The sequence below is a fragment of the Ceratotherium simum genome, chromosome 1, assembly GCF_057802395.1.
Source record: "Ceratotherium simum simum isolate JZ-2026a chromosome 1, ASM5780239v1, whole genome shotgun sequence".
Lineage (NCBI taxonomy): Eukaryota > Metazoa > Chordata > Mammalia > Perissodactyla > Rhinocerotidae > Ceratotherium > Ceratotherium simum.
The window spans coordinates 64,705,983-64,733,164 of record NC_141900.1 but is presented as its reverse complement, the minus strand read 5'-3'; the positions used below and the strand labels follow the sequence as shown (position 1 = coordinate 64,733,164).

General features: G+C 36.9%; 1 protein-coding gene across 4 annotated transcripts in view; it reads right to left on the bottom strand.

The window, feature by feature from the left end:
- The window catches only part of BBS9 (Bardet-Biedl syndrome 9), a 444,049-nt gene that overhangs the window by 153,392 nt on the left and 263,475 nt on the right, over positions 1–27,182 (bottom strand). For 2 of the 4 annotated variants that reach the window (XM_087429458.1, XM_087429462.1), the window contains one exon: positions 18,135–18,206. The exons of the other annotated variants lie outside the window; for them this stretch is intronic. In XM_087429458.1, coding sequence (XP_087285584.1) covers positions 18,135–18,206 — 72 coding nt within the window. The remainder of the gene's footprint in view (positions 1–18,134; positions 18,207–27,182) is intronic. 4 annotated transcript variants of the gene reach the window in all.

Genomic DNA, 27,182 nt, shown 5'->3' with positions numbered 1-27,182 from the left:
GTAATATTAGCACCGTTCAATCTCCACAGGCATTTGCATCCAGCAATCAGCCAGTCAACGCTTTACAGCCTTAAAATCCAGGCTCACATTTCCTCCTACAGGATGTACGTCCTTACATGGATTCATTTCCAAAAGACCAGATTCATCAAAATCCAGAATCTGACCTAGGGAGCTGACCTAGCACATATCCTTCCTCCTCTTCTTCTTCCTCTCCCTCCTTCCACTCACTTCTCTCCAACACACACACAATTTTTTTAAAGAGGGAAAGATGAACTCTACATTCTCAGCTTCCCCAGATAACTAAATATTGGGGAAAATGCAGCAGTTCTTGAAGCAAATACACCCGCCACTACTTGCCCTAAAGTAAGTCTTCTGCAAGATTTTCAACTTATATCTTAAGGTCTTCATGTACTAATAAGGCTTTGTCTTTAGTCATGAGAGAGCTTAAAGTATGCTGCAGGAGAATAGACTGTACAGGGCATCTACTCTCCATCAGTGACAGACTCCAAAGCACGAACTAGGACTTCCGTAATAAAAAGGCAGTTAGCTTGACCTCCCATCATGCGAAGTTCTGGGCTCTTACTTAAGATCCCTAAGCCTCAACCCTGGCATAAATCCAAGTCAGCACTCATTTAAGACGTGTTCTTGGAGCCAAGACATCTGTGTGTTATAATGACATGCAAGTTACAAAGGAGTGTTTATATCTCACTTTAGTATAATATGAACATTTAGCTGTTGCAAATCAGCTTTCTATAATGACTAGTCCTTACTTAGAGGATTTATTATATTTCCAAATAAAGTCCTTAGCAGTATACAACAAATTTATATGACCTGATTAAGCTGTTCATTACTGTGATTCCAGAAGTGCTATGAAGATAAGATAGTAGCTAAACATGTTGAAAAACAGGAGAAACTTTAAAATAAGCTATATCATATAAAATAACTATATCATATTAGACCACTTTCAAATAACTTATTTCATTTTTATCTCCTTGAATAACAGAGTTATTGTTCTCCAAAACTGACAATGAAAAAAACAGTTTTAGGGCAGAATAGAATGATTCTCCTGCTATTAGGAGCTATCAAGATGCAGACTGGTTTGGATTGGGGAAGGCACCTCTTATGCCCCCATCCAAAGGCAGCAACAGCAGTGGCCATCTCTATTCGGTGGTCCTAGTGAAACACAGATGTGCAAGGTCATATCCCGACCCAATACACTGCACCACAGTTTCATCCTTCAAAAGGAAAAGCTGAAATTCTGGCCAGGGTTGCCTTAGGGGGAAAGAAGAGGAGAGTAATTATCTTTCAAACCTGAGGAGGTAAGAAGAAAGGTCATTTCAGAGGTCAGAGGAACAAGTCAAACAGCTCATCAATTCAAACACCTTCTCTAATTTTTTAACTACTTCTACTCGGGGAAAGCACAGTTTGAACTCTTTGTTTTGGTAACTCATAAACCTTTGCTGATGACTTCTCTTCTCAGGCATTCATTTTATTGACCTAAACTTGTCTCAAGCAAAGCCACTCTTAAAAAGTTATAATCCTTGTTCACATAGAAGAGGTCTGGGGTCGTACATACCCCATTTTGGCTTGATTATAGGTCAATGCTTGCTAACAGGACTATAAGAAAATGCCTCCAATATGGACTTCTTACAGGTCAAAACGGAGAATCCACAAGTTATTTTCAATATTTTAAAAAATGATGGAATGTGCATGTGTATGTATGATATGGCTTCCAAAGTGGAGTAAAATGTTAAGTCTCTTTGAAGCAATACAGATTTTTCACACTGAGCAGAAACTTTTATATGTAGCTCCAAGTGGTATTAATAAAAACATGTTAAAAATGATATAATATCTTTGGGAGATAAACAATATTTAAAGCATGGAGTCCATAGTGAAAGATAATATATAGGTTCTCAGAGTGGGAGGGGCATGGAAGACAGAATATCTGGATTTAAGAGAATACCAGTGACAAAATTAGTCCTCCACTAAACGAGCCTCAGAATATGCAGGGATGAAATTTTCCATATTTATTTTTATGACCAGCAGATATAACGACAAGCAAGTCTCCTTTCCCATCTCTATCTTTTTTTCAACTAATTCTGGTGAACAGTTACAGACTGAAAGGTTTGGTTATGAAGGCATTTGGCTTAAGACAAAGTCCATTTTTACCAAAACTAATCTCCAATTCATAAATTCTTGATAATACTGCCAGTTCTACTACAAAGTGGTCATGATTTTTCACAAAAATGACTACGTGATCTACCCCTTTACCCATATACAAGGAGTGACAGTAGAATAATGAGACCAGTTCCACAAGCCAGCCATAAAAACCAATGCCATTAACTTTTCATCCATGATATATAAGATGCCAAAAATGCTTTATGTTTCCAATACACTTCTTTAGTTTTCAAAGATATTTCTTCAGGATATTTTTTTTTACTTCTGCCTATATTTACACAGTGTGAAAATTGGACAATGACCAATCCAGGTGAAAGCAGTTTATAACTCTAACCAGACCTGGGTTAACTACAGGAATCTGATAAACATGAAGCTAAGGAGACAAATATAAGTGATCATGTCATATTTAATGCATACCTTCTTTGAGGGACAATAATCCTCAATTTGGTGTATTTATAGCAGAGCTTCCCATCATTGCTATTGATTTGTAAGGTGCTGATTACCTTTTTCTTCCCAACCAAAAGAAAGTAATAATTTTTCAGATAAGGATGGACTTGCTTCCATTTTAATCAATTGTAATACTTTAGCTCGCAATTTAAAAAAATTTCTAAAATTATTAATTTTCACTCCAAATTGCACTACAAATTTAACAATTTGGTGAAATGTCTCCAAAGTACTTCAAATACATGCCACTGATACTTTCCTGAGAACATTTTAGTTTTAAAAAGTTCATACTTGTATTCTACATATAGCTTACACACCACAAACCACACTGTTCTTTTTCTACACTTGATCTTACAGCCTGAATTATGCAAACTGTTGTTATCTTAATCTCTTTCCTGTTCTTTTACGAACATAATACAATAATTAGTATCAAGAGATTTTAGACCAAGAGTTCATAGATTCAACTGTCAAACTGACTGAATGTGGAAATTTCTTAGAAGTACATGCCAGGGATGGTTGAAAACATTCCTATAATTGATGGGAAACCTTTGTGGGTTGAGTTGAGATAACCTATAAAAGGAATGTCTTTGGGGGCTCGCCGAGTGGCGTAGTGGTTAAGTTCATGCACCCTGCTGCAGCGGCCCAGGCTTCGCAGGTTCGGATCCCAGGCACGGACCGACTCACCGCTGGTCAAGCCAGGCTGTGGTGGAGTCCCATATAAAAAGCAGAGGAAGATGGGCACGGATGTTAGCCCAGGGCCAATCTTCCTCAGCAAAAAGAGGAGGATTGGCAACAGATGTTAGCTCAGGGCTAAGCTTCCTCACCAAAAAAAAAAAAGGAATGTCTTTAACATATCTTAAACTTTCTGAGCTCTGCAAAAGATGAATCCAAGTCCTTATAATGGATTCTTAAGAAATAAAACAAATCAAAAAGGTAATGAGATCAAACAAAAGTCATCAAAAGACACATTAGTTCCAATTAAATGGGATAATAACCATGCAAATACTAATCTCCTGGTATAATAGATAAATTAGAGATAAAAATGCAAAAAAAGTGGGTGTTCAAGCTTTAGGCTTTACTAACAAAAATACTCAAGATCTCAAAAAGAACACTCTAAAGAAATATATATATTTTATGTAGTAATCTAAAATATCATTAAATGACTAATTATTAAGTTTCCACAAGTTGTTATTGGGATTCTCATTTTATGAAAGGACACATTAAAGCATTGTTTCTCCATCATAAATTCTTTGAAAATCAATCTGCTATCCTGCCTCAGTTTGCACCCTGCTCCCTCTCCGCCCTGTGCAGACGGGTTTCCAGGATTTGAAAGGCCTTTCCCTTCTTTCTGGCAATGTACAGCTCATCCTTTCCTCAAAACCCAGCTCAAGAACTCACCAAACAGGGAGCATTCCTAGATTAACTCCACTCCAGCCTATTTTGATGATTCTTTCACTCTGTTTTCCATCACAATTAGATGTTCTACTTGCACTATGATAATTTATATCCACTTGATTATTGCTTCCATACCTAGCAATTTTTCCATTTAAACATTTTTATGCTTTTATTATTTTTGTTGAAGCATAATTATATGCAGAAAATACACAAATTTTAAGCATTCAGTTCAATGAGTTTTGACAAATGTATATACCAACATCCTACTCAAGATATAGAACATTTCCATCTACAACTAGAAAGTTCCCTCATTCCTTTTTATAGTTAATTCACCTCCATCCCAAAAGCAACCATTCTTCTGATTTCTATTCCCTTCCATTTATTGATCATGTCCATTTATTAAATTATAAGTTATAACACTCTCATACTGGTATATACCATTCCATAGCTCCTTGGATGCTACTAATATATTTTTATTGTTCAAATTTCATCTACATCTCTGGCTCCCAGATTTTTATCCTTTAGAGTCAAGTTTGCTTGTTGATCTATGCTCTAACACATAGCCTATTTGAACAAAAGATGTACTAACACCAAAGGTCACACTTCTCGATTAGTAACACAGATAACCTGGTCTTTGAAAACACTACAGAACTATTTTAAACTACATAAAAATTAAGTCCTAAAACCTTAACCCTTATATTTCCATGGCAAGTAACATACATCATCTCAATCAATCTTCAACAGCCTTTCAAAGTAGGCAGGGACAGGTAGTAGTCTCAATTTATAGATGAGAAGATTTAAATAGTAATTGACTTACTAAAAATTACCCTACAAATTAACTGGTGGCAACTGCATTAGATATTTTTTCTCATTCCACTATCTCAGGCTGCATGTACACAAAGAGCGAGCTGACGTGTGTTCAAAATTCAATTTCCTTGTTTATTCTCTGAAAATTCATATATTGTCCACTTTTTCCAATCTCGAGCATAGTGTTGAGCACTATGAAAGCCCAAAGATATTGCTGTGACCAAAGCAGTCTTATTTCTTTCTTATCTAGCTAGACAAGAAAACACTAGACTGTCAGATTTGGATGGTTTTACTTCGTTGTACTTCTCTGAAATATCTTGGGTTCATATGAGCTTGGCCTATCTCATCTAATGGTATGTTGATGGACCCTGGAATTTTTCAATATCAAGAATTTCCAATGTCTCTCTAACATCAAGCAATGTATTGTTTTGTAATTCAGTAGGTTTTTAGGTTCTTGATAAATGACTTATTTAGGAAGAAAATGCTGAAATTCTGGCAGCTTCTCTTTATTGAGCTCAAATCTTTGAGCACAGCATCCAAAGACTGGAGGGCAGCCCCCAAAACTGAGGACTGTGGCCCACAAGCCAGCATGCACTACATAGCAGCATTCCCACCAGCACCATCCCACATTTAGTGATTTTTTACGTGTTAAAAGCAATGTCTCCAGCTGCAATACTTCTATGGATAAATAATCTACCCTTTCTTTATAAAACAAAGGCCACCAGGAAAATAGGGAAGAAAGTTACTCTATGTTGAGCTATGAGCACAGTGACACCACGTACTGATGAGGCCAATAAAGGCCAAAAGACTGCTAAGCATCACTAAGAAGAATACTGATAACACTAACATCTCACATTGGTAGAGTGCTATATAATTTATGATGCACTTTAAAACAAATTAAACTATACAACTCTATGAGATAAGTTTTATTATTTCCATCCTTCAATGGATGAAACTATGGTTTAGAGATACTAAGAGTCTTTTCCAAGATTACGTAGCTAGAAAACTGCCAGTCTTAACCTCCAAACCTTTTTGCACAAAACCACCAGAAAATATTTTCTGATTTCACATCAAATTTCCTATGGAATACTACGTACTGTCCTAGACAAGCACCTCATGCAAAACCTAACCATGAGGGTTGACCTCATCTGCTTTGCCCAGCTCGCAGCCAGTTCCTTGTGCCCTGCTCTAGATATCAGAAAAGACTAGAGAGGAACATGCTCCTTTAAGAAGCAATAAGAAAGAGGGAAAGTGGGTGTGGGTACAGCCTTATGGAAACAGGAATGCTTCAATCTGGAATAGTGATAGCTGGGAAGGAAAATGTAGGAATCTATGAAATCATAGATGGCACAGAAAAGATAATAAACAGCATTTTCTCAAAAAATAATGAATAAAAAGGCATTCTTTGAAACTCAGACGTCTAAGTCCATTTGATATAAGCAAAATATAGTAAAAGCTCACACAGGCAGTCACTCAAAAATCAAAACACTCCACTCCAGAGCACCCCAAGAGAAAGCTCTTATAAGAAACAAATGTGGTATTCAAAAAGAGTAGAACAAAAATACGAATGGCAGAGCCATGTGAGGGCAGTAAGAGAAGGTGAAACTGCCCTTCCCAGCTGGCCCAGGGGAGAAAACTAGGGCCAGGCCTCCATGTGCCTCAGACCTGAGTCGGCTCCAGGCTTTAGCACTGGATAGCGCATAAAGCTTGCTCAACAGTACAGGTATTTTGGCTGTAAATCAGCTCGAAGCTTGAATGCTCTGTCTTCATTCTTAGTTGCCTATCTACCAAAGCACCAGTACAGTGTGCAAAACCCTGTGAGCACCTACCAAATGTTATGAACTAAGATCATAAGAGTCTTCTTCAGTGGCTCCAGTCATGATAACTCAATGAACTGACTGTTCCAACTGAAGCAGAGAACAGCAGTGGATGAGAAAATTTACCTGCTTTGGGAAATGAATATGTTGTTATAAGATCTGGTCCCTGGCTCATTCTCTAGGCTCATCTCTAACAACCCTCTGGTTTTCTCAACCCATCCATACCCCAGTCTTGGAACTGCAGAAATAACAAACTGCATATAGGTGCCTGAAATATGAAATAGCACGAAATGCTATTTCATAACCCTGTAGCATTTTCCCAAAACCAGCTTAAAGGTCATCTATTCCAGAGAGCCCTCCCTGACCTTCTCTCAGAAAATTAATTTTCTACTGTGCTTTTAATCTCTTTCCTTTTAGTAAGAAATAGTTAAAAAGATACAAGGGGGTATAAAATAATCTAGCAAACACCCAGCATTTATAAGTCTTGCAATATCCCATATTTGCCACAGATTTTAAGAAATTAAACATTTTAGATACAGCCAAAGCCCCTCTGGGCCTTGCTCCCATCATAGCACCCTCTCTCTTCCCCTGGAGGTAACCAGTACCCTGAATAGAACGCTTTTATACTTTTACCACATATGCATCCCTAAACAATAGGTCTGATTGTTCTACATATTGCTTAACTTTGATATCACACCGCAGTTACTCCTCTGCATTCTTTTTTTCTCAACATTGTATTTTTGGGATTGTTTTAAATGTTGACATATGCAGCCATAGTTAACTCATTTTAAGTGCTCTCCAAATATTGTACCAATTTGTACTCCCACTAATAGTGTATAGGAAATTCTCACATCTCCATATACTTGCCAACACTTCATCCTATCAGACGTTTTTATTTTTTTCAGTTTGATATGTGTGAAATGGAATTTCACTGCAGTTTTAAAAGGCTAAGCATCTTTTTATATGTCTTTGGCTACTTATGTTTCCTCTTTTGGAATTTTCTGCACATACCCATTACCCATTTTTCTACTGGGTTTATTTTTCTTATTTATAGGTAGTTCTTTACTTACTCCTTTGTTGGTAGGATGAACCAAAAACATTTTGTCTTAATTTTGTTTTCTTTGTTATGCAAAAGTTTTATATATTCATGTAGTCACATTTATCAATCTTTTGTTTTAAGGGCTAGCTGTGCTTTTTGTAGCTTGTTTAGGAAATCCTTCCCAACCCTGAGGTTATAAAGATATGCTTCTCTCTTTTCTTGTAAAAGCTACACCTTTCATGTTTAGGTACTTAATTCACTTAGAATTTATTCTTGTTTATGGCGTGAGGTAAGGATCTAATCATATTTTTTATATATGGATAGCCAATCGATTTAGTTCTATAGTGTTATAAAAAATAAAACAATACAAAACTTTTATTGTGGCCCTTACCACAAGGTATTGCAATGTGCTCCTTATATTTTATTGCCAGTGGATCAGAATTGCTAAAGAAGAGAGCCTGTGTATTTTTCATTTCTGTATTTCAAAACCTAACACCATGTCCAGCAAAATATCAAACATATTATTTGTTAAAGTACAAAAGCTGTTCCTAAAGATACACTGAAAACATATGAACACCGTTATCTAAGAATCTCTCATTTCTTCTGTGCAGTAATCCTCAAGATAAATCAATCTGTATTTCTAGCTAAAGAATTAATGTGAAATTGAAAAGAATTTTCCGAAAGAAACTGGAAGTAAGTCTTATCGATACCACTCTGATGTTTCTCTGAAATTCAGCAATTAAAACCAACAGTTTGACAAACATTCATGTATATCCACTAAAAATACCCTGGAGTTAACCTGATACAGGACTGGGCTTTGTTCAATGAACACTCCCAGCCACTGTTGGGAAGAAGAGTAGTGTGGGAGCTGAGAGGCCAGCTGCACGGCCTTCCCCAACGTGCAAGCCTTGCTCTGACATTAACAGGGGTGATGCCAATGCAAGTTCGTTTATCTTAACTCAATTTATCTCAACAGAAATGATGTTTTTTTTTTTTATTGCAGTAACATTAGTTTATAACATTGTAAAAATTTCAGGTGTACATCATTGTACTTCTATTTCTGCATAGATTACATCATGTTCACCACCAAAATACTAATTACAACCCATCACCACAAACATGTACCGAATTATCCCTTTCACCCTCCTCCCCCCCTTCCCCTCTGGTAACCACCAATCCAATCTCTGTCCCTATGTGTTTGTTTACTTCAACAAAAAGGATGTTGAATTGGGTGGTTTCTAATTATCCTCCTAGACAAGAATTAAATGTTTGAGATGGTCCTGAAGCAGAGACAAGATTGTGATGGACAGGGATGGATTCCAGAAGGCTGGTCCTATAGACACTTAAAAGCTGTAGGCTGTTTCTTTGTTTTTTATCCAATTCCTGATATTTTGAGTCATCTATTAAAATTTCCTCATTCATGTACAAATATTACCACCAAAATTCATGTTAAATCAATCACTTGACAGTTATAAGGCAAGTTACACAAAAATGATCTCAAACCACTAATGCTTTATATCTTGAGGGTTTTATATAGTATTTCACGTTTAAGTCATTTCAAGATCATTTGGAAAACATTTATCTGGAACTTTTTTGTGTGTGTGTGTGTGAGGAAGATCAGCCCTGAGCTAACATCCATGCTAATCCTCCTCTTTTTGCCGAAGAAGACCGGCTCTGCGCTAACATCTATTGCCAATCCTCCTCCTTTTTTCCCCCAAAGCCCCAGTAGATAGTTGTATGCCATAGTTGCACATCCTTCTAGTTGCTGTATGTGGGATGTGGCCTCAGCATGGCCAGAGAAGCGGTGTGTCGTTGCGCACCCAGGATCTGAACCCGGGCCGTATCTGGCACTTATTAACAATGGGACACTTACTAACACTTAGGGATATCACTGAAGAAGACAGCCCCCCATTCCCTTAAGCAGCTCACAGCTTTGTTAATAAAACAGATGTGTAATTAAACATTGCAGTGCAATGTCACCAATGGTATAGTTGAGGTGGATCTACAAAGCTGTGATGGCAAATTAGGAGTTAGCAGTGGCTCAGAGTCTTAAATGAATAGATCGTAAGTAATTTCAGGATCTAATGCCTTTGGTTTGGTCTTAAAAAAACCAAGTGTTTTTATTCATTATTTCTAGTTTGAGAGTTTGAAATTATAAACTATGTAATTACATGTATCAATTACATAATCCTTAAGAAACTAACCTTCTGAGCAATGATCATCTGAAATTAGACGTTAGCTGATTCAAAGTTGGTACACTGATCACAGGAATATTACATCAATCATTAATAGTAACAAAGTAAATTTTTTAACCGATGGGCATCTTTCTTCAATTACAGCATAACATACTTATTCCATACATGCAAAAATATGATCTACATTTCAATAGTGATAGCAGTGGTCCTATGTTTTTGTTATAAGGTTCCCACATCTCTAGGATTCAGGAGAGAGTTAAGTAGCAGAAAGATAGTGGGTGATGGCAAACCAACAGCTATTGATTAAATCAGGCAGCCCCAAATTGTAGTGGCTCCAGCTTCAGTGTAGCTATCTGCTTGGAAGTTAGGGGGCTGACTCATTGAACCTGTACTTGCACAGCACTTTCCATAAAAAAAACTGGAAATATGTTATCTCGCTGTGTCAAAGAACTGGGGAAGGCTGATGAAGGTCATAGGAGGGCTAAAGTCACCTGCGCCAAGTACACACTTGGTGCCACCTCTGGCCCCAACGAATGCCCTGATAACTCTTCACAGTACCCTTGCTTCAATGGGATGAGTGGCTATATCATACTGTTAATTCTGAACACTTAAGTTTTCACACATCAGAAAGAAAAGGGACCAAAAACTCAGTGTCACAAGAGAACACAGTAAATCCTCTTGGAACCAATTTAATGTCTTTTATGGAAAATATGTCTTCATAATGAACATGTACTGCTACTTTGTGACTAACATATTTATAATTATGATTCTGCAAATTGGGCAAACTGGTTCCAACAGTTGCAAAACACAAGATGTTATCAACCCACATACTAAGCTTGGCATTTAATTCAATATCTATTGATGCATCTGTATTGCAGAGAAAGGACAAAAACATTTTTAAATGTATTACTTTTCTGAGTGCTGTACAATGCATGCTTAACGGTTTGGTTCCTTTCAACACAGCCCTTGGTCTAGCCCTAACCTTCCACATATTTTACACATAGGGACAAGAAAGGGACAAACTTTTATTAAGGATGTTCTATAAATGGGCTTTTTCACTCATTCCCTTAAATCTTTGAGGTAATGTCACCCCTCATTAACAGATGAGAAATCCAGGGCTTAGAAAGTATCAAGAGTGTGACAAAGGTCATACAGCCAGTAAATGCTACAGACAGAATTTTGCCGGTAAATGTTACAGACGGAATTTTTAAATGACTCCAAGTGTCTTGATAATTCCAGTGCTTTCTTCCCTTCACCAACAATAAGAAGTCCCAAAAAGCAGTATTTATATTATGCCCAAGTTTTAGGATTACTTTATAATGCAATAAAAACGGTGTTCCTACCAGCTTAGATAGAGGAATAGAAATCATTATTCATTTCACATAGTCTTTCCAGAGGATGTGAGATTTCCTAATAGTTCTTAAAATGTCTTGTGATAGAAGGCTAAAAGGAAGTAATAGAGTCACAACACTCTAATTAAAACATTTCCTTTGAACTTAGTATTTTCTGCATATTTTATGAGGTCAAAGCCACAATATTACTTTAAATTCATATAATATTATGTCTTGACCATCACTGCACATTCTGGACTCCATTACTTAAGATCCAATATGTAAATGAGCAGGTATGTTATTTCAGATGTAACCTGTTTTGATTAGATTACCTATACTTTCTACTAATTCTGACATATTTATAAATAAAAAACTAGGTCACTAAAGGGTTCTATGAACTAGGTTAAAACACAGGTAAAACACAATAAAATCTCAGTTTTTATTCATGAAGCAGTAGACAGCAGCACTCACTTGTCCAGAGCAGACTAACAGAATTGTTATCTGTCTGAATGCTCAGACCCATGCCATATTTCTGTTCATATATGCAGTTACAGGATCTAGTGATTTAAGTCATCAAAAATGACTAAGAAAAGATGGTCCACCAAAATATCAGGCAGCTTTTAGTATTAAGAAGCTATCCATCGAGTTGCTTTGGTTATTTTAGCAATCTAATAATGTCCTAATTTGTCTATTTTAATGAGTATATTACTGAACAGACAGAGATATACAACATTACATCAAAAATGACTACTACAACCTAAGTTAAAACAGAAAGATTGTATTTTTTTTTTGACCAAACATGAGATAATGGTTCAGTGTTTTTGGAAAATTGTTTGGCAATATGTACCAAGAGCTTTTTAAATGTTTGTATTCTTTGGCCCAATAATTTCACTTCTAGAAATCTATCCTAAGGAAATAATCAGAGATATAATCAAAGATTTATGAACAAGGATGTGCATTACTATTGATAAAAATAAAACCATGGGAAAATATAAATATTTGAAAATTAAGAATGTTTGAAAATGATACAACCATATGAACAATTATTATAAATAAATCCAAAAAAATAAAGTTTTCCAAAATGTTACTACATATAATGCTAAAGAAAAAATCAATATTCAAACTATATATAAAACATGAACTTTATTTTTAAAAAAAAGACCAGAAGACAATGCATTGACTCAACATGAGAATAGGATAATGAAATTATGGATGATTTTATTTTCCTCCTTATATGTTTTCAAATTTTCCAAATTTGGTACAATGATTATTTGTAAATTAAAAAATTATTTAAGAGGTTACATTTATATCAGTGTCATACTAGCTTCTTACATTATTCCAATTGGCGCCAACAAAATAAAAAGATCTACTATACAAAAGAAGTCTCTTTTATGAAAGTGAAACAATGCAAAACAGGACAAGCTGATCCAGAGAGTTCCTGACATAACTGTATCTCTTTAGACTGAATACTAATGCTGATAGCACTAATGGAATGAAACCAGAATGGTATGAATAATACATTACTTGCATCAATCAATGTTACAATGTTACAAGCCAATGGAAAATAAATACTCAGAGTAAAAACAGAGGAAGAAATTTCAAATGCAAGTACAGTATAGCAATCCATCTAATATCTCTACTGGATCAGGGTAAGGGAGAATTGTTGCAACTCTGCCTAAAGAATGCAAAATCGATAACAACTGTTGCTTTCTCACTGCCAAATTGTGTTCTACCAAGCATGTATCAGAGGAAAGACATTATACAGATGACTGTAACTGAAGGTAAATTATTGATTAATATACATGTGTTTTCATGTAACTACATGTCCCCATCAATAAAAGACCTGTCCTGAAGCTAAGAAATCCAAAATTTTAATTGCCCGTCTCTGCAATTAGTATAAAATTATATGCTGTGTGTCAAAACAAAGAACAGAAATAAGATACATATAAAAGAGTTAATTGTGGCACACATTATCCATATTCCTAACTCAAGGGTCTTCTAGTATGCAGCACTGAAGGAAATGATTCACAGTTTTCAGTCTCTAGGTAAAGTGGCTAGGTGATTGATGGAACACAGCTCAAGTAACATATAAGCCCTCTCTTATTCACACATATGTCAGTTCCTTTTCAACTGAGGGTCTGAATAATAGAACAGATCAGTGCTTTAAGAGAGAGTAAAGAAGAGAGGATACTAGCAGGTAAATGGCTCCTTAACTCTAAAATCCTACAAGGGAAACTCAAAGGGCATAACACTCCATATATGATACAAATGGGGAAAAGTATCTTGGAAAAAAGGAAAAGCACGTTTATCATAAAAATCTGCTTAGAGATGCCCATCATAACTCTCCTATAGGCCTAATTTAAAATGATACAGTTTTTATTTCAAATTATCCTCCATTTTGAATAATAAAATATGCAAGTTTCCAAGAGTATTTTCCTGCTAAATTCTTTCTTGTAAAAGAAGAAAGAAAAGAAACAAAGCAATCTTAACAGTTTACTACATTAGCACAACGGCCAAAAGAACACCTTGAATTTGATGATATTAGCTAGTTTTCCAATGAACCCTCTAATTTATTATAAAAGAAACGGAAGATTTATAAAATCACATAATAGAATTACACTACAAAATAAAGATTTTGAGAATAATTTAAGGAAAAATTATTGACACTAGTGTTGGACAAACTAGAAGGAGGTTTTTTGGGGATATCATAAAATATTTTTTCTTTGGTGATCTTTATAAGAACAAATGTAACATAAGGGGCTTTCTGGGTGTCATAGTAACTAGCAATTTGATCTGCAGTACCTGATGTGCTCTTTTTTTCCTACTTCAGTGTTAATCCTCTTGAAAGCACACAAAAAGAGGCCCAGTTACAAAGCAGTCAAAGAATATTCGTCCATTCATGCTAAAGTGTATTGTTAATCTCCAAAAGATACATCATTTGACAGTGGGATCATTTCACAGAATATATTCTTTAAAAAAATATTTCAGTATGGAAAAAATGCACAAAACATATTTACAAAGCTAGCCTAACACTCATATCAAAAAATCTAACAAGTAGTGCAATAGAGAAAAATCAATTGAAAACCACTATAATACCCTGTAGAGGCTAATTAAACAACTATGAATAAGCCACAACAAGAAAACTACCATAGTTATTATAGATCTGCATACTAAGTATTATTCTCTGTTTTAACTCCCACTGAAAATGATGTCAAGGAAGCAAAGTTTAAGTATTTTAATCTTTGTCAGTTGACATTGGGAGGACAAGATAGTGTTGCAATTTTCCATCCTCAGCTGCGTTTCATTTAGATGAGGAATGCAGACCCTATAAAGCCAAGTCAATCATGTTTCGCAGTTTGAGGGGGTGGAGAAAGAGAGGAAAGTAATTCTCTCCTGTTTTGCTTTAAAAATGTCATAAATATTCCCTCTACTTTGGGTTGCACTAAATTCTGGAAACCCATAAAACACTGAGGTGTTAGAAAAGGATGTGCAGTAATCCATTTTATCTATATTGGAACTGTCAATAAGGGCGGGTCTACCTTGGCAATAAAACACTTTTAAAAGCACAATAAAATATTTAAAACTATTTGAATTCAACATATTGATTCAATGGGAGATAATACCCTAAACCACAACTGTCAGAAATCAGTGCAAATATGAGTGCACTCTATCCCAGTATGTACTTGCATGTTTTATTTGTGCTTGATAGAGGGACTGCATGCCCTGCTTTTCCATGACAGTCTGGGCTTATACCTGTTGTCCTGGTGTAATTATTAACATTGCCTCTCTTTTCTCTCCAAAATGTCTGGTTTGGACTACAACAACATAGTCACCCTAAGCTCAAGCCATAATCTTCACAAAACTTCAAGTCTGGGTGGGGGGGATGACCTGATATTGAAGTCATTCACACATACGTGTATTCAAATCATAGCTCTGATAATTATGTGACCTGGGTGAGATCACTTCCTCTCTGGTCCTCAGTTTCCTCATGCATAAGATAAAATAATAATAGTAACTATGCCAGGGTCATTATGAGGATGAAATAAGAAAATATCCTATGCTTAGCATAGTAGCTGGTATTCAGTAAGTGCTCCGTAAATGCTAGCTATGAATATTACAACAACCACCTCACGAGCCCCAAGTTTCTTGACATATAAATTGAGTATAATAATACCAAAATCCCAAGTGATATGGAAGATTATATTAGAAAACCCATGTAATATGCTTAGCAGAGTGCCAGGTACACAATACATGAGCAATAAAGGTGTATTTGCTCCATTTCCCTAAATCTACAAGAGCTATATTACTAATGATCCACTACCATTTTGTGTTTCATTATATAAGCAGAAATTCTACACCTGGAAAAATAAAGCACAGAAAAGAGTAGTAAAATACAACTTGAAGTCTAGAAAATAAAACCTAAAAGGAAAGCAACAGGAACTGAGAATTGTCTCAGAGGAGCAAAACTGCAAGGAGATTCAATATTCTAGAATGCATGGAAAGTGCTTGAATTTTGGAGACATATGTTGTTGAACCTCTACTTTTTTTCCGTTCTTCATAGCTTTCCCGCAGCCACTCTACCCCAACCCACCCTAGTCCACTCGGCCAGAGGCAGACCCATTTACCTCCAAGGACAAATTTCTAGCATTTCCTAACTGTCAAGAATGGTGAAGGGTCTAAGATATTACCCTACTTGCAAGCTAACAAGTTAATCTGCCATCGTTTCATGGATGCTTGCAGAAGATTCAAGACTCCTGGTCAGAGGCATAGGATTTCATCACTTACAGCAACAGCCAGAACGTCAGCATTTGTCCTACTTCCCCCGAGCCCCAATTCCCACAGGTGATGCAAAAGGGCCAAGGTGACATCTACACGTGCAGTGGGTTGGGTTACAGAGGAAGAACCCAGAGCTTAGGGAACCCCAGTCTTTTATAACAGTCAGCAAGTATGCCTAGAAGGAGCGATTATCTTTATTAGACTAGACAATAAATAACCTACGCTTTGCTCTGGAGGGAGCTACTATCTCTACCAGACTAGACAATAAATAACCTACGCTTTGCTCTGGAGGGAGCTACTATCTCTATCATCCAAGGCTATTCCCTGTAAAAAATATCGTTAAAAAGATAGTCCAGAGCAAAAGGCAGGCAGTGCCTCTGCCTGCTAGATGTACAGAAACATGCTAGCCCATGCAGAATGGTCTCCAACACCAACCAGGCACTCATGGAATGTGACCCCTTGCCCCCACACAAAGTGTTCTGTGCTTAGATAAATTAGGGAAATATTAAACAGGTGGTTTTTTTAAGTTTCTTTAGAGGAGAATTTCTCAGAGCCTTTAATAACCCAATGTGGCTTAGTGAACTTCCAAAAGGAGGATATAGAATGCAGTGATTTAAAACCCATTTTTCACAAAACACCTATTAATATCTCCCAAAGGATTATTCCTTGGATCATAGTTTGGGAAATATGGGGAGAGTTTATACCATGTGCCCAATATCACCATTCTCTCTTGTACAAGGTTAGCTAATATTTTCCCATTTATTTCCTAAAGTCCCCAATCCACAGGGAAGTGTTTACATAAAGAAATGCTTTTTGAAAGTATTAAATTATTGAAAGCAAAAAATTGCAGAATCCCTCTGTGCAAAAGAACCCTTAAAAATAATTGAGATAATGTAGGTAAAGTACTTAGCACTAGCTGGCACAGAGTAAGCGCTCAAAAAATAGCAGCTATTCTAAGTATTCGCCATTTTTATCATGGTGCATTTACAGAGCCCTCTTTGTTGTAACAGACTGGATTTCTATTATAAGGAAGCTGGTGTGGCAGTAGTAACATCGGGTCATGACCAGGGATCTTTCCTCCTCTAATTCTACTACCGTACATTTTCCTTCACGCAATGTTTCCATCCTCCTCATGCCAATATTTTACTCCACAAACTGGATCTTATAAACCTAGGTTTATTTTAGTCTAAATTTGATAAATGTTACTCAAAGCCAGTCTTCCTTTTCGTTTTCTTTTAATGTAAAAAATTAGATCCCCGTTTGTTTAGAAGAACTAATTCAAAGTTTCTGTGTTTGTGCTTTCTTCAGTTTTTTCCCCCTTAACAAGGTTGCCACTGACAGGGCAAGCTGGATCTCATGAGCAAGTGGCAAAAGACATTGGCTTGGTGATCTGAAGCTCGACACCAAAACAAATCCGGCGAGGCCTGCTTGGTGTTTCACAGCGAACGCAACGTCAAGTTAGCTTGAGTAGGTCCCAAAAGAGGTTTCTTAATTCCCTGCTTCTTCCAGCTCCTCTCATCACAGCACCGTTTTTTTATTTCTCAGCCTTCTGAGGAGGGGAGACCTGGCAGGTAAGCTGACATCCATTTCTACAAGACATCCATCACCTGACCAGACTGTCTCTCGAAACTATGCCTGTTTGTATTACCATCACGCTTTGAATTAATTAATGATAAACCATTGGATAAAGTGAGGTCTGGGAAGAAAGATTTAACAATTGGATCCATGACCAGTCTCTAAGTTTAAATGTGGGGTAGGGAAGGGAGGAGAACTTCTCCAATTTCACCAGAATGGTGGATAACAAAATGACATCAAAATCAAAATAATCTAGTATTCTGTGCGTTTACAGTATGATAGATAGATGCTTTCCTCCTCATTGCTCAGTTTCTTCTTTATTTCATAGTTTAGAGGAGAGATTAATGAACATTTATAAGATATTAATTTTATAACAAATCATAAATGATTTTTCATATTTTAGCATAACATGATGGTGAATATCCACTTGCACATCTGTTACTCTCAGAGTGATCAAACCTCTAAGTCAAGTTATAAAAAGGAACTTCTATTACTCTGGCATTCTAGATATTTCTTGAATAGCAGCTAAGCAAGAGAGGTACATTTCCAAAATTTAAAAAACAAATCTTATACTTACATAGCCATCAGTGTGAAGAAGAAACCCCCAATACAAAATTCCATTAAAATGTGGTCCACATACTAAAATTTCCTACAAAATAATGTTAAAACCTCTGCTTAAAACCTTATTACATGTACTATTTTTATTTTTATTTTTATTTTTATTTTTATTTTTTTTTTTTTATAATTCTTTCCTTGTTTATTGCAGAAACATTGGTTTATAACATTGCAAAAATTTCAGGTGTACATCATTGTACTTCTATTTCTGCATGGACTACATCATGTTCACCACCAAAATACTAATTACAACCCATCACCACACACATGTACCGAATTATCCCTTTCACCCTCCTCCCTCCCCCCTTCCCCTCTGGTAACCACCAATCCAATCTCTGTCCCTATGTGTTTGTTTATTGTTGTTATTATCGACTACTTAATGAAGGAAATCATATGGTATTTGGCCTTCTCCCTCTGACTTATTTCACTTTGCATTATACCCTCAATGTCCATCCATGTTGTCACAAATGGCTGGATTTCGTCATTTCTTATGGCTGAGTAGTATTCCATTGTGTATATATACCACAGCTTCTTTATCCATTCGTCCCTTGATGGGCACTTAGGTTGCTTCCAAGTCTTAGCTATCGTGAATAAGGCTGCAATGAACACAGGGGTGCATGTACCTTTGCAAATTGGTGTTTTCAAGTTCTTTGGATAAATACCCAACAGTGGAATAGCTGGATCATATGGTAGTTCTATCCTTGATTTTTTGAGGAATCTCCATACTGTTTTCCATAGTGGCTGCACCAGTTTGCACTCCCACCAGCAGTGTATGAGAGTTCCCTTCTCTCCACATCCTCTCCAACACATGTTGTTTCCTGTCTTGTTAATTATAGCCATTCTGACGGGCGTGAGGTGATATCTCATTGTAGTTTTGATTTGCATTTCCCTGATAGTTAGTGATTTTGAACATCTTTTCATGTGTCTGTTGGCCATCTGTATATCTTCTTTGGAGAAATGTCTGTTCAGGTCTTTTGCCCATTTTTTAATTGGGTTGGTAGTTTTTTTGTTGTTGAGATGCATGAGTTCTTTATATATTTTGGAGATTAAGCCCTTATCAGATGTATGGTTTGCAAATATCTTCTCCCAATTGTTAGGTTGTCTTTTCGTTTTGTTGATGGTTTCCTTTGCTGTGCAGAAGCTTTTTAGTTTGATGTAGTCCCATTTGTTTATTTTTTCTATTGTTTCTCTTGCCCGGTCAGATGTGGTGTTTGAAAAGATGTTGCTAAGACCGATGTGGAAGAGTTACTGCCTATGTTTTCTTCTAGAACTTTCAGTTTCAGGTCTTACATTTAAGTCTTTAATCCATTTGGAGTTAATTTTTGTGTATGGTGTAAGGTAAGGATCTACTTTCATTTTTTTGCATATGGCTATCCAGTTTTCCCAACACCATTTGTTGAAGAGACTTTCTTTTCCCCATTGTATGTTCTTGGCTCCTTTGTCAAACATTAGCTGTCCATAGATGTGTGGGTTTATTTCTGGGCTTTCGATTCTATTCCATTGATCTGTGTGTCTGTTTTTGTGCCATACATGTACTATTTTTAGATATTTTTAAATACCTGTTTCTGATCATTCAAACTTTAAAAAGTTAGTTCTGAGGAATTCTCTTACTAGGGTAGTTCTTACAAGTTACAAGAGAGAAAGTTGCCAGGCTTTTTCCTGGACCTTCCATCAGAATCACCAGGGAACCTTTTAAAAAACATCCCTTCTCCCTTGAAATTCAGCAAATCTAGGGTGGGGCTCAGGAATCTGTATTTTTAATGCTCCCCTCCAGATTCAAACCAAGGCAAATTTTAGAACTAACATTTAAAACTTAACACTAAAGGATCAAGTGTATACATTTCAAGTAGCATCTAGCTGGCAGGAGAAAACTACATGAAAAAGGGTGTTTCTCTTTTTTATAAGAAAAATAAAGAGCAGTCTTCTCTCTTATTCTTTTGAAATGACAAGTCAAGGAGTTTCCTTCTGTTCCTTCATATATCACCTTGATGTAACCATTTGTTCTTTAAGCTCAAAATCAAAAAGACAGAATTAAAAAATAAAAATAATACATACTCCTGGTGTATGTGTGTATTTTTCTAGCTACAAGTTGATGAGAAAAACAAAAGTCATCACAAGGTAAAGTCAAGTCAGAGAAAGAGCAACCTGCTGGAGGCTGAAGCAAAAAATGCCACTGAGTAGCCGAAAAGCCAAAGAAGGCACCTTTTAAACCAAGTCAATAAATTAATTCTAAGCTTTGTAAGTTTTACTGAACTTTATTTTTATTTTATTTGCTTTAGTTCAAAAAAGAATAAAGCAGTCCTTTTAACTTTCCCACCAGAGAAAATACTTTACTGTTCAGACACATAATTTTAACTAAGTCGTGGCTGCCCCCTGGTGGCTGCTTACCCCAATTACAAGATTTTTTAGGGAGGCTTAAATCTTGAAAAAATAGTTCAAGTCTCATCTTTGAAGTAAGAACAGAAACTAAAGTTGGTTTCTAAATGTCCTGATATACTCATTCTTGTAAAATGACTATCTCCAGCCCTTTAATTTATTTCCTGGGGCATCTACAATTTTTGAAGTTTACCGACTTTGAACTGTGTTGCTAAAACAGTGCAAGATATTTTTATGCTTTTCTCGTTTTCTATGTTTGGATATTCTTTACACACTGTATAAAAGACCCCCTTTCTCTTAGCTCCTGCTAACTACCAGAAGCAGGGCATGCCTGCCCCACTGTGTTCCTACAGGCCCGGGCTGCTTCTGCCCCTAGTAGCAGGGGCAAGTGTTCTCTGCTCCAGAATCAGGTCCACACCTGTGCTTCTGTCCCAGTCTCATCCCACAGCCAGACCTGCTAACTCCTCAGCCCCTCATTGGGTGGCTCCCATAATGTCTCTAACCTGGCTATAGTTTCCTACTTTGCTGATTTCCTTGCTCCTGAATCAACGAGTGTCCAGATCTCAGGCACTCATCTCGACCACTGCCCTAGCCTGTTCGGAAAGTGGCACTCGCTTCTGATGGGAGGGTCCTTGACTTGGGTCACCCTAAGTTCTCTCCCAGTCAGGATTCCTTCAGGAATATTCATATGCCACACATAATCCAAATAGGTGTGCTCATATACAAACTGAATAGTTAGCATTTATTAATTATATATTTTTAAAACCTGATAGCTCTATTTCTCTGGTAATCAGCTCTTTCCTCTTTGTGGAAAGCCAAGTATAATCTTTTACGCTTCTTTTCTTAAACCATCATATTGTGAACATAAGGTATTCTTATTATTTTAAAGTAGGAATTTAAGAAAGACAATCAAAAGTAATAGAATTTTGGTAGATGAAAAGCAAGAAAAGTTGGGCATCTATTTTCCTACTTAACCAATACTTTAAAAATCACTAAATTCAAGGTATTATCACTATGTAATCACATTCTAGTAAAAAATATCACTCTCTCTAAAAATGGGCTAGAAGTTAGAAAGAGAAACTTCTTAAAGTAAATCACCAACAGAAAGAAAAATCAGCTAATCTGCAATAGTAAATATTTATTCCTTGTGGTACACATCAAATATACAGTGGTCTGCATCACAATAATATTTATTCATGAAGTGACATGAATTACTTAAATGCTACTGTGAAGCAGTATGCCACATTTTTTCAAAAGGCAGAAACATACCATTCAAATGTTATTGAAACTAGCAGCTAGAGTAACTGTATGTATTAAAAGTTATAGTAGCTATAACTACAGATATTGACATGGAACATGTTAATGATTTATTTTTACATGGAAAAAAGAACTTTCCAAAGAGTATGTACCATACTACCCCATTTTAAAATATTTCTATTTTTTAATCTATATTTATACACAATACAACACATTCACAAATCTAGAAGGAAATATACTAAATTTAAAATATGATTTCTTTCTGGGCAGTGGGATTAGGATAATTTTTACTTTTATTTCATTCTCTTTACTTATCAATATTTTCTGACCAAGAATTCTGATATGTAATACTTGTGACATTTTAGTAAGTTATATTTAAAAGAAGAAAAAGTAAAACTCTGCCATGCTAACTTTTAAGTGTTATCATAGGCTACCACCATGTCTCTTCTTCAAGAAAGATCAGTGTTGCTGAGTAAATTAGAGAAAGCTTTTCTTGTTTGAGGCCTATTCATAGGATGGGGGACAGGGGTACAAACAGTGCACTGTTCCAGGATCTCTATTGTTTGTTTTTATCATTTTTTGAATGTGAAATTCCTCTATGTCTCCACATACCAGACTGACTAAGGAAAGACAGGAGTATATTTTGCAATAACTGGCTTTTGCTGCACTCTGCTGGAACATGCTCTGGTGTTCTGCACAAAATGATCAATAAAGAATGCTTAGTCTTTGCTACATCTGGTTAGAATGTTCTCATGGAGGTTTACACATTTCTATGGATAAATGAGAATATTCTTTATCTAATAAAAGGGATATAGTTTACAAACACATACCAAGGAGCACCATGCTCACATATTACTAAATGGCTCTACATGCAATAGTTGATTATGGTATGTTAGAGGTAATTTTTTTTTTTTTTGGTGGGGAAGATTAGCCCTGAGCTAACATCCTATGCCAATCCTCCTCTTTTTGCAGAGGAAGATTGGTCCTGGGCTAACATCCGTGCCCATCTTCCTCTACTTTATACGGGACGCCCCCACAGCATGGCTTGACAAGCGGTGCGTCGGTGCGTGCCCGGGATCTGAACCTGCAAACCCCGGGCCGCGAAAGCGGAGTGCACGAACTTAACCGCTATGCCACCGGGCCGGGCCCCAGAGGTCATATTTTTAAATGTTTATTTTGTACTCCCTCAGAAATAGATCCTTTCTCATCTCTTCTAAACAAATTCAAAGATCTATCCTCAGTCTTCTAAATTTCCTGGATGTACCTAACTGGACTCACATTTTGTATAATTATTTGTTACATTGAAAAAAAAACATCAAATTAAAGCAGTTTTACAGTTTATTGGGAAAAAGCCAAATGACTTCCACCTGCTTTGTCTACCTACCAATGCCTCAGCTTTTGCCCCTTCCCCCAAAGCACACCTGCAGTCAACAATCAGCATCAAGCTCTTTTGGTGAAAAGTAAATCAATTTGTGTTGGCCCAAGATTCCCCAAAACACTGTCTAGAGAGGCCTTGGTAACACAGATGCAATGGAAAAGAATCGTGGCCGGCTTGTTCCAACAATCTTCCAAGGGCAGTGAGGAAAAACTTTCACCTTAGCCCTGTCTTGGGAGTTGCAAACACAGATGTTGGCAAGAATCCCAGCATACACAAAATACTTCTCAATTTTTACTAATACCTGCTAAAATTATGTTCTGGCCTCTTTGCCTGGAAAGAAAAGTCTGGAATGACCCCGTCTTTTGACTTTATAATCTGCATAAATCTCTTGAAGAGGGTTCACAGGGAAAGTTTCCATGGAACATTTTTTTTGCAGGGGAAAAAAAAAAAAAAGCAGCAGCCTCCTCAGCATCATCTCCCTCTCTGTGGATTTCCCTGCTGCACTGTCACATGAGAATGGGGAAATTCAGGAGTCCACAGGCCACAGAACAAAAGTGAGGAATGGCCTCAGCATGGGTCCCTGCCCAAACCCTCCAACAGTATTGTCCAAAGCTGAGTGCATACTAGCACCCCCAAGTGTCTGGTGCTGGGCCGGCAGCAACCCCAGAAGTCCTGGCTAAAACAGCCAGGGTCTCATTTTGCAAAAATGACCTGTGATAAGACAACTGTGTATTGTAGAGAAAATGCTGGTCTGGCAAAGGGAAAGGAGACCACATCGACTAAGCACTTAGAAGGGCTAGGTCCTGAACCAGCCTTTCAAATCCATCATCTCATGAAATCACTCAATGCCCCTAAAACAGAAAACTATCCCCATTCTACAGAAGAGGAAACAGGCTCAGAGAGCTTTAATAACCTGCCCAGGGTCACACAGGTGGTTAACGGTGAAGCCAGGGTTGAAACCCAGATCTGTTTGACTCCAAAATCTCAAGAAACCCCAGTTCTTGTCCTATCTCAGCTACATAATAGTTAGAGGACTTTAGACAGGTCATTGAATATTTGGGGCATCTTTTTATTCCTTTGTGAAATGAAGTAACTGAATCTAATTTCTAAGACTCTCTTAAACTCCCAAAATCCATTCGTCTCAGAACCTGTTCATATCTTTCTCTGTCTCCCCACCCAATTTTTTTTTTTTTTTTGATATGACGTATGGATGTAAGTTCTCTAGGCTAAAAAAATCCAAGGTAATCCTAAGGGCTTCATATGTCAGACACTCTACTGCTGAGTATGGTTTGCAATTGTCAGTAGTGTTCTCTGAACCTGGTCATATTTAATGGTGTATACTGGTTATCAAATAAAAACAAGCCAAATAAAGCACCAAGTGCTATTAAAATACATAGCATGGTCTTGGGAAATTTCAACCTCTAAAATTATTTATTATTTATTCACTATAAGTTTGCAAAAAAATACCAAAAAAGTTATCTAACATATTTGGAATCAAACACCGCAAGATGTTTCTGCCACATCACCACCAGGATCCAGTTTCACAACATTTTATTTCTGTAAGGTAATCTCTAAGCATATTTATATAAGGTGACAATGAATTTAATTGGAAAATTATTACATTTAAAAATCAAATGTTTTAATATCTTAAATGGAAATAAGCTCACCATTTCCATTAATTGTTTGGCCTTAACCAAACCATGGTTATTTCAAAGAGAAAGCAAGCAACATTTTTAAAATCTATTTTCCTCAATAAAAGGTACACTTTATTTCATTACTGATGTACAATTTTAATTAAAACTCCAAGTCCACATTTTGCTTTTTAAGTGACAGATATTTTCATTAACTAACAAATAGTTAACTCATTGCCACAATCCTCCTGAAATAACGTGTGTGATGACGAATAATTAAGGTAGCAAGGGCAAAAGGTTACTTAAGGCTTTACTATGGTGGGAGCTTAAATTATAGGTTTTAAACAAGATGTAAGGACAAATGCACATGAAAAAAAAGTGTAATTTTAATGGAATGCAGAACAAATTAACTTTTTAACATTTAATACTACCCAATTGCATAATGGGATTTTGCTAAGTGCTACAGGGAGCAGAAAATAAAAGTAACTGCCAGGTATGCTTGTTAACTACCTTAAGCTAAAGGCATTATTGGCCTACTAAATGCTGTAGTAAATGGACACATTGTGACATGAAAGACTCGAGATTCTGCCATCTGATTGGCATGTTTTGTTTGTTGTTTCTTTTTAAAAGAGGGGAAAAGATCAAAAACCTTTAAGGAGTTTTGTTAGTATATTTTCAGAATTTCTTCTCAACTCTTCCCTAGGCTGGGAAAAGCTTCTCCTGAAAGGTTACCTTCTCCCCTATTAAGTCAACCAGAAAGGTGGCTACAAGATGCTTTTAAACCCAGCTCTCTCCACAGGGGCAGAGCCACCACAGCATTCCCATCGTCCTGGACCTAGGGAGCCTGCAATTCAATCTCCACCTCTTGCTTGTAAAGCAATAACCACAGGGCATGGGGCCAGCCTTTGTTTTCATCCAATTAATTGAGCAAAAATGGTTTCCACTGTGAAAAGACACCATGACCTAGCTCCAAAGCTTGACAAAAGAGGAATGGACCACGCGCCCAAGCTTCAGAATTGCATTGCAAGAAGTCACCATGCCAGACACTGGCCACACACTCTGTCTCCCAAGGGAGAGGGTCAGTGATGTGTTCAGTTCTTTTTCTTCATCATCAGGAGTGAAAATATATCCACCATCCTTCTGCTGACCACATTTGCAATAAAAAACCTGCTTAAGCATCCAGAGGAACCAATACCATGTTACTTTGAAGAGCACTAAGGGCTAATCTTAAATTTCCTCCAAAGACGTCAGGGGCTGTATTCATCCACTCACTCTATAAACTTTGAGGTACCTACCATACGCCAGGCAATGAGCTTGATAGAGTGAACAAGAAAGATATGGTCCCTGTCCTCACAGGACCTGGGACCCAGTAGGTCCTGTACACTGCCACAGATAGTCTCAGTCAACCGGGCTTCACCCTTGATAAAGAGGAAAGGGCCTAAACTCAAAAAGTGAAGGTAGCTGGTCAGCAGAAACACTATTTCCATCTGTCTTCATTATATGCTTTCTTTCTGGCTAATCAGAGTGAGTTTTCACTGTCAACCTTTAGAAACAGAAGTCTTAGTACCATTTTCTCTTTCTAATGGCCAATCTTTCATTCAGCCAAGTTCTTTAGGAACTTCACTAAAGGATTAAAGCACAGAAAAATCTCCTTTTTTTATAGTCAGGCATATACTAACGCATTCTTTTTTTTTTTTTTTTTTTTTAATTTTATTGACCCACTGCACTTGAAAATCCAGGAATTGATCTTACTTCAGGGATAGCTATATCCATTTCCTCACATGAAATCAGGAATGTCTTTCTTTTTTCTTTTTCCCCCCAAAGCCCCAGTAGATAGTTGTATGTCATAGCTGCACATCCTTCTAGTTGCTGTATGCGGGACGCGGCCTCAGCATGGCCGGAGAAGCGGTGCATCGGTGCACGCCCAGGATCCGAACCTCGGCCGCCAGTAGCAGAGCGCGCTCACTTAACCGCTAAGCCACGGGGCCAGCCCTACTAAAGCATTCTTAATTCCCACCCCCTTGAACGACTCTGCTAAACAGTTTTGGAAACATCTGCCCTAGAGCCCAAATAAAACCTCAGAATCCTTCTCAGCTCAGCATTTTAGGCAGCCACCACTAATTGTTCAGCATAGGAGATGAAAATTATTTTCTAGCGCAATCTTAGATTGTATTAAAAGAAAGAGTTTCTACACCCAGTAGAAGTTTGGACTAGAGGACTAAGGTCAGATGCAATGCTGTGAATCTAGGAATATGAAATTCTAAAGACGGGAAGTATCCAACTTAATTACAACATTCCAAAAGTATGTTTATTACTAGGGTATTTAAACCCATAAAAGGAATTTCCCCAGTGAGACAATACTATAAAT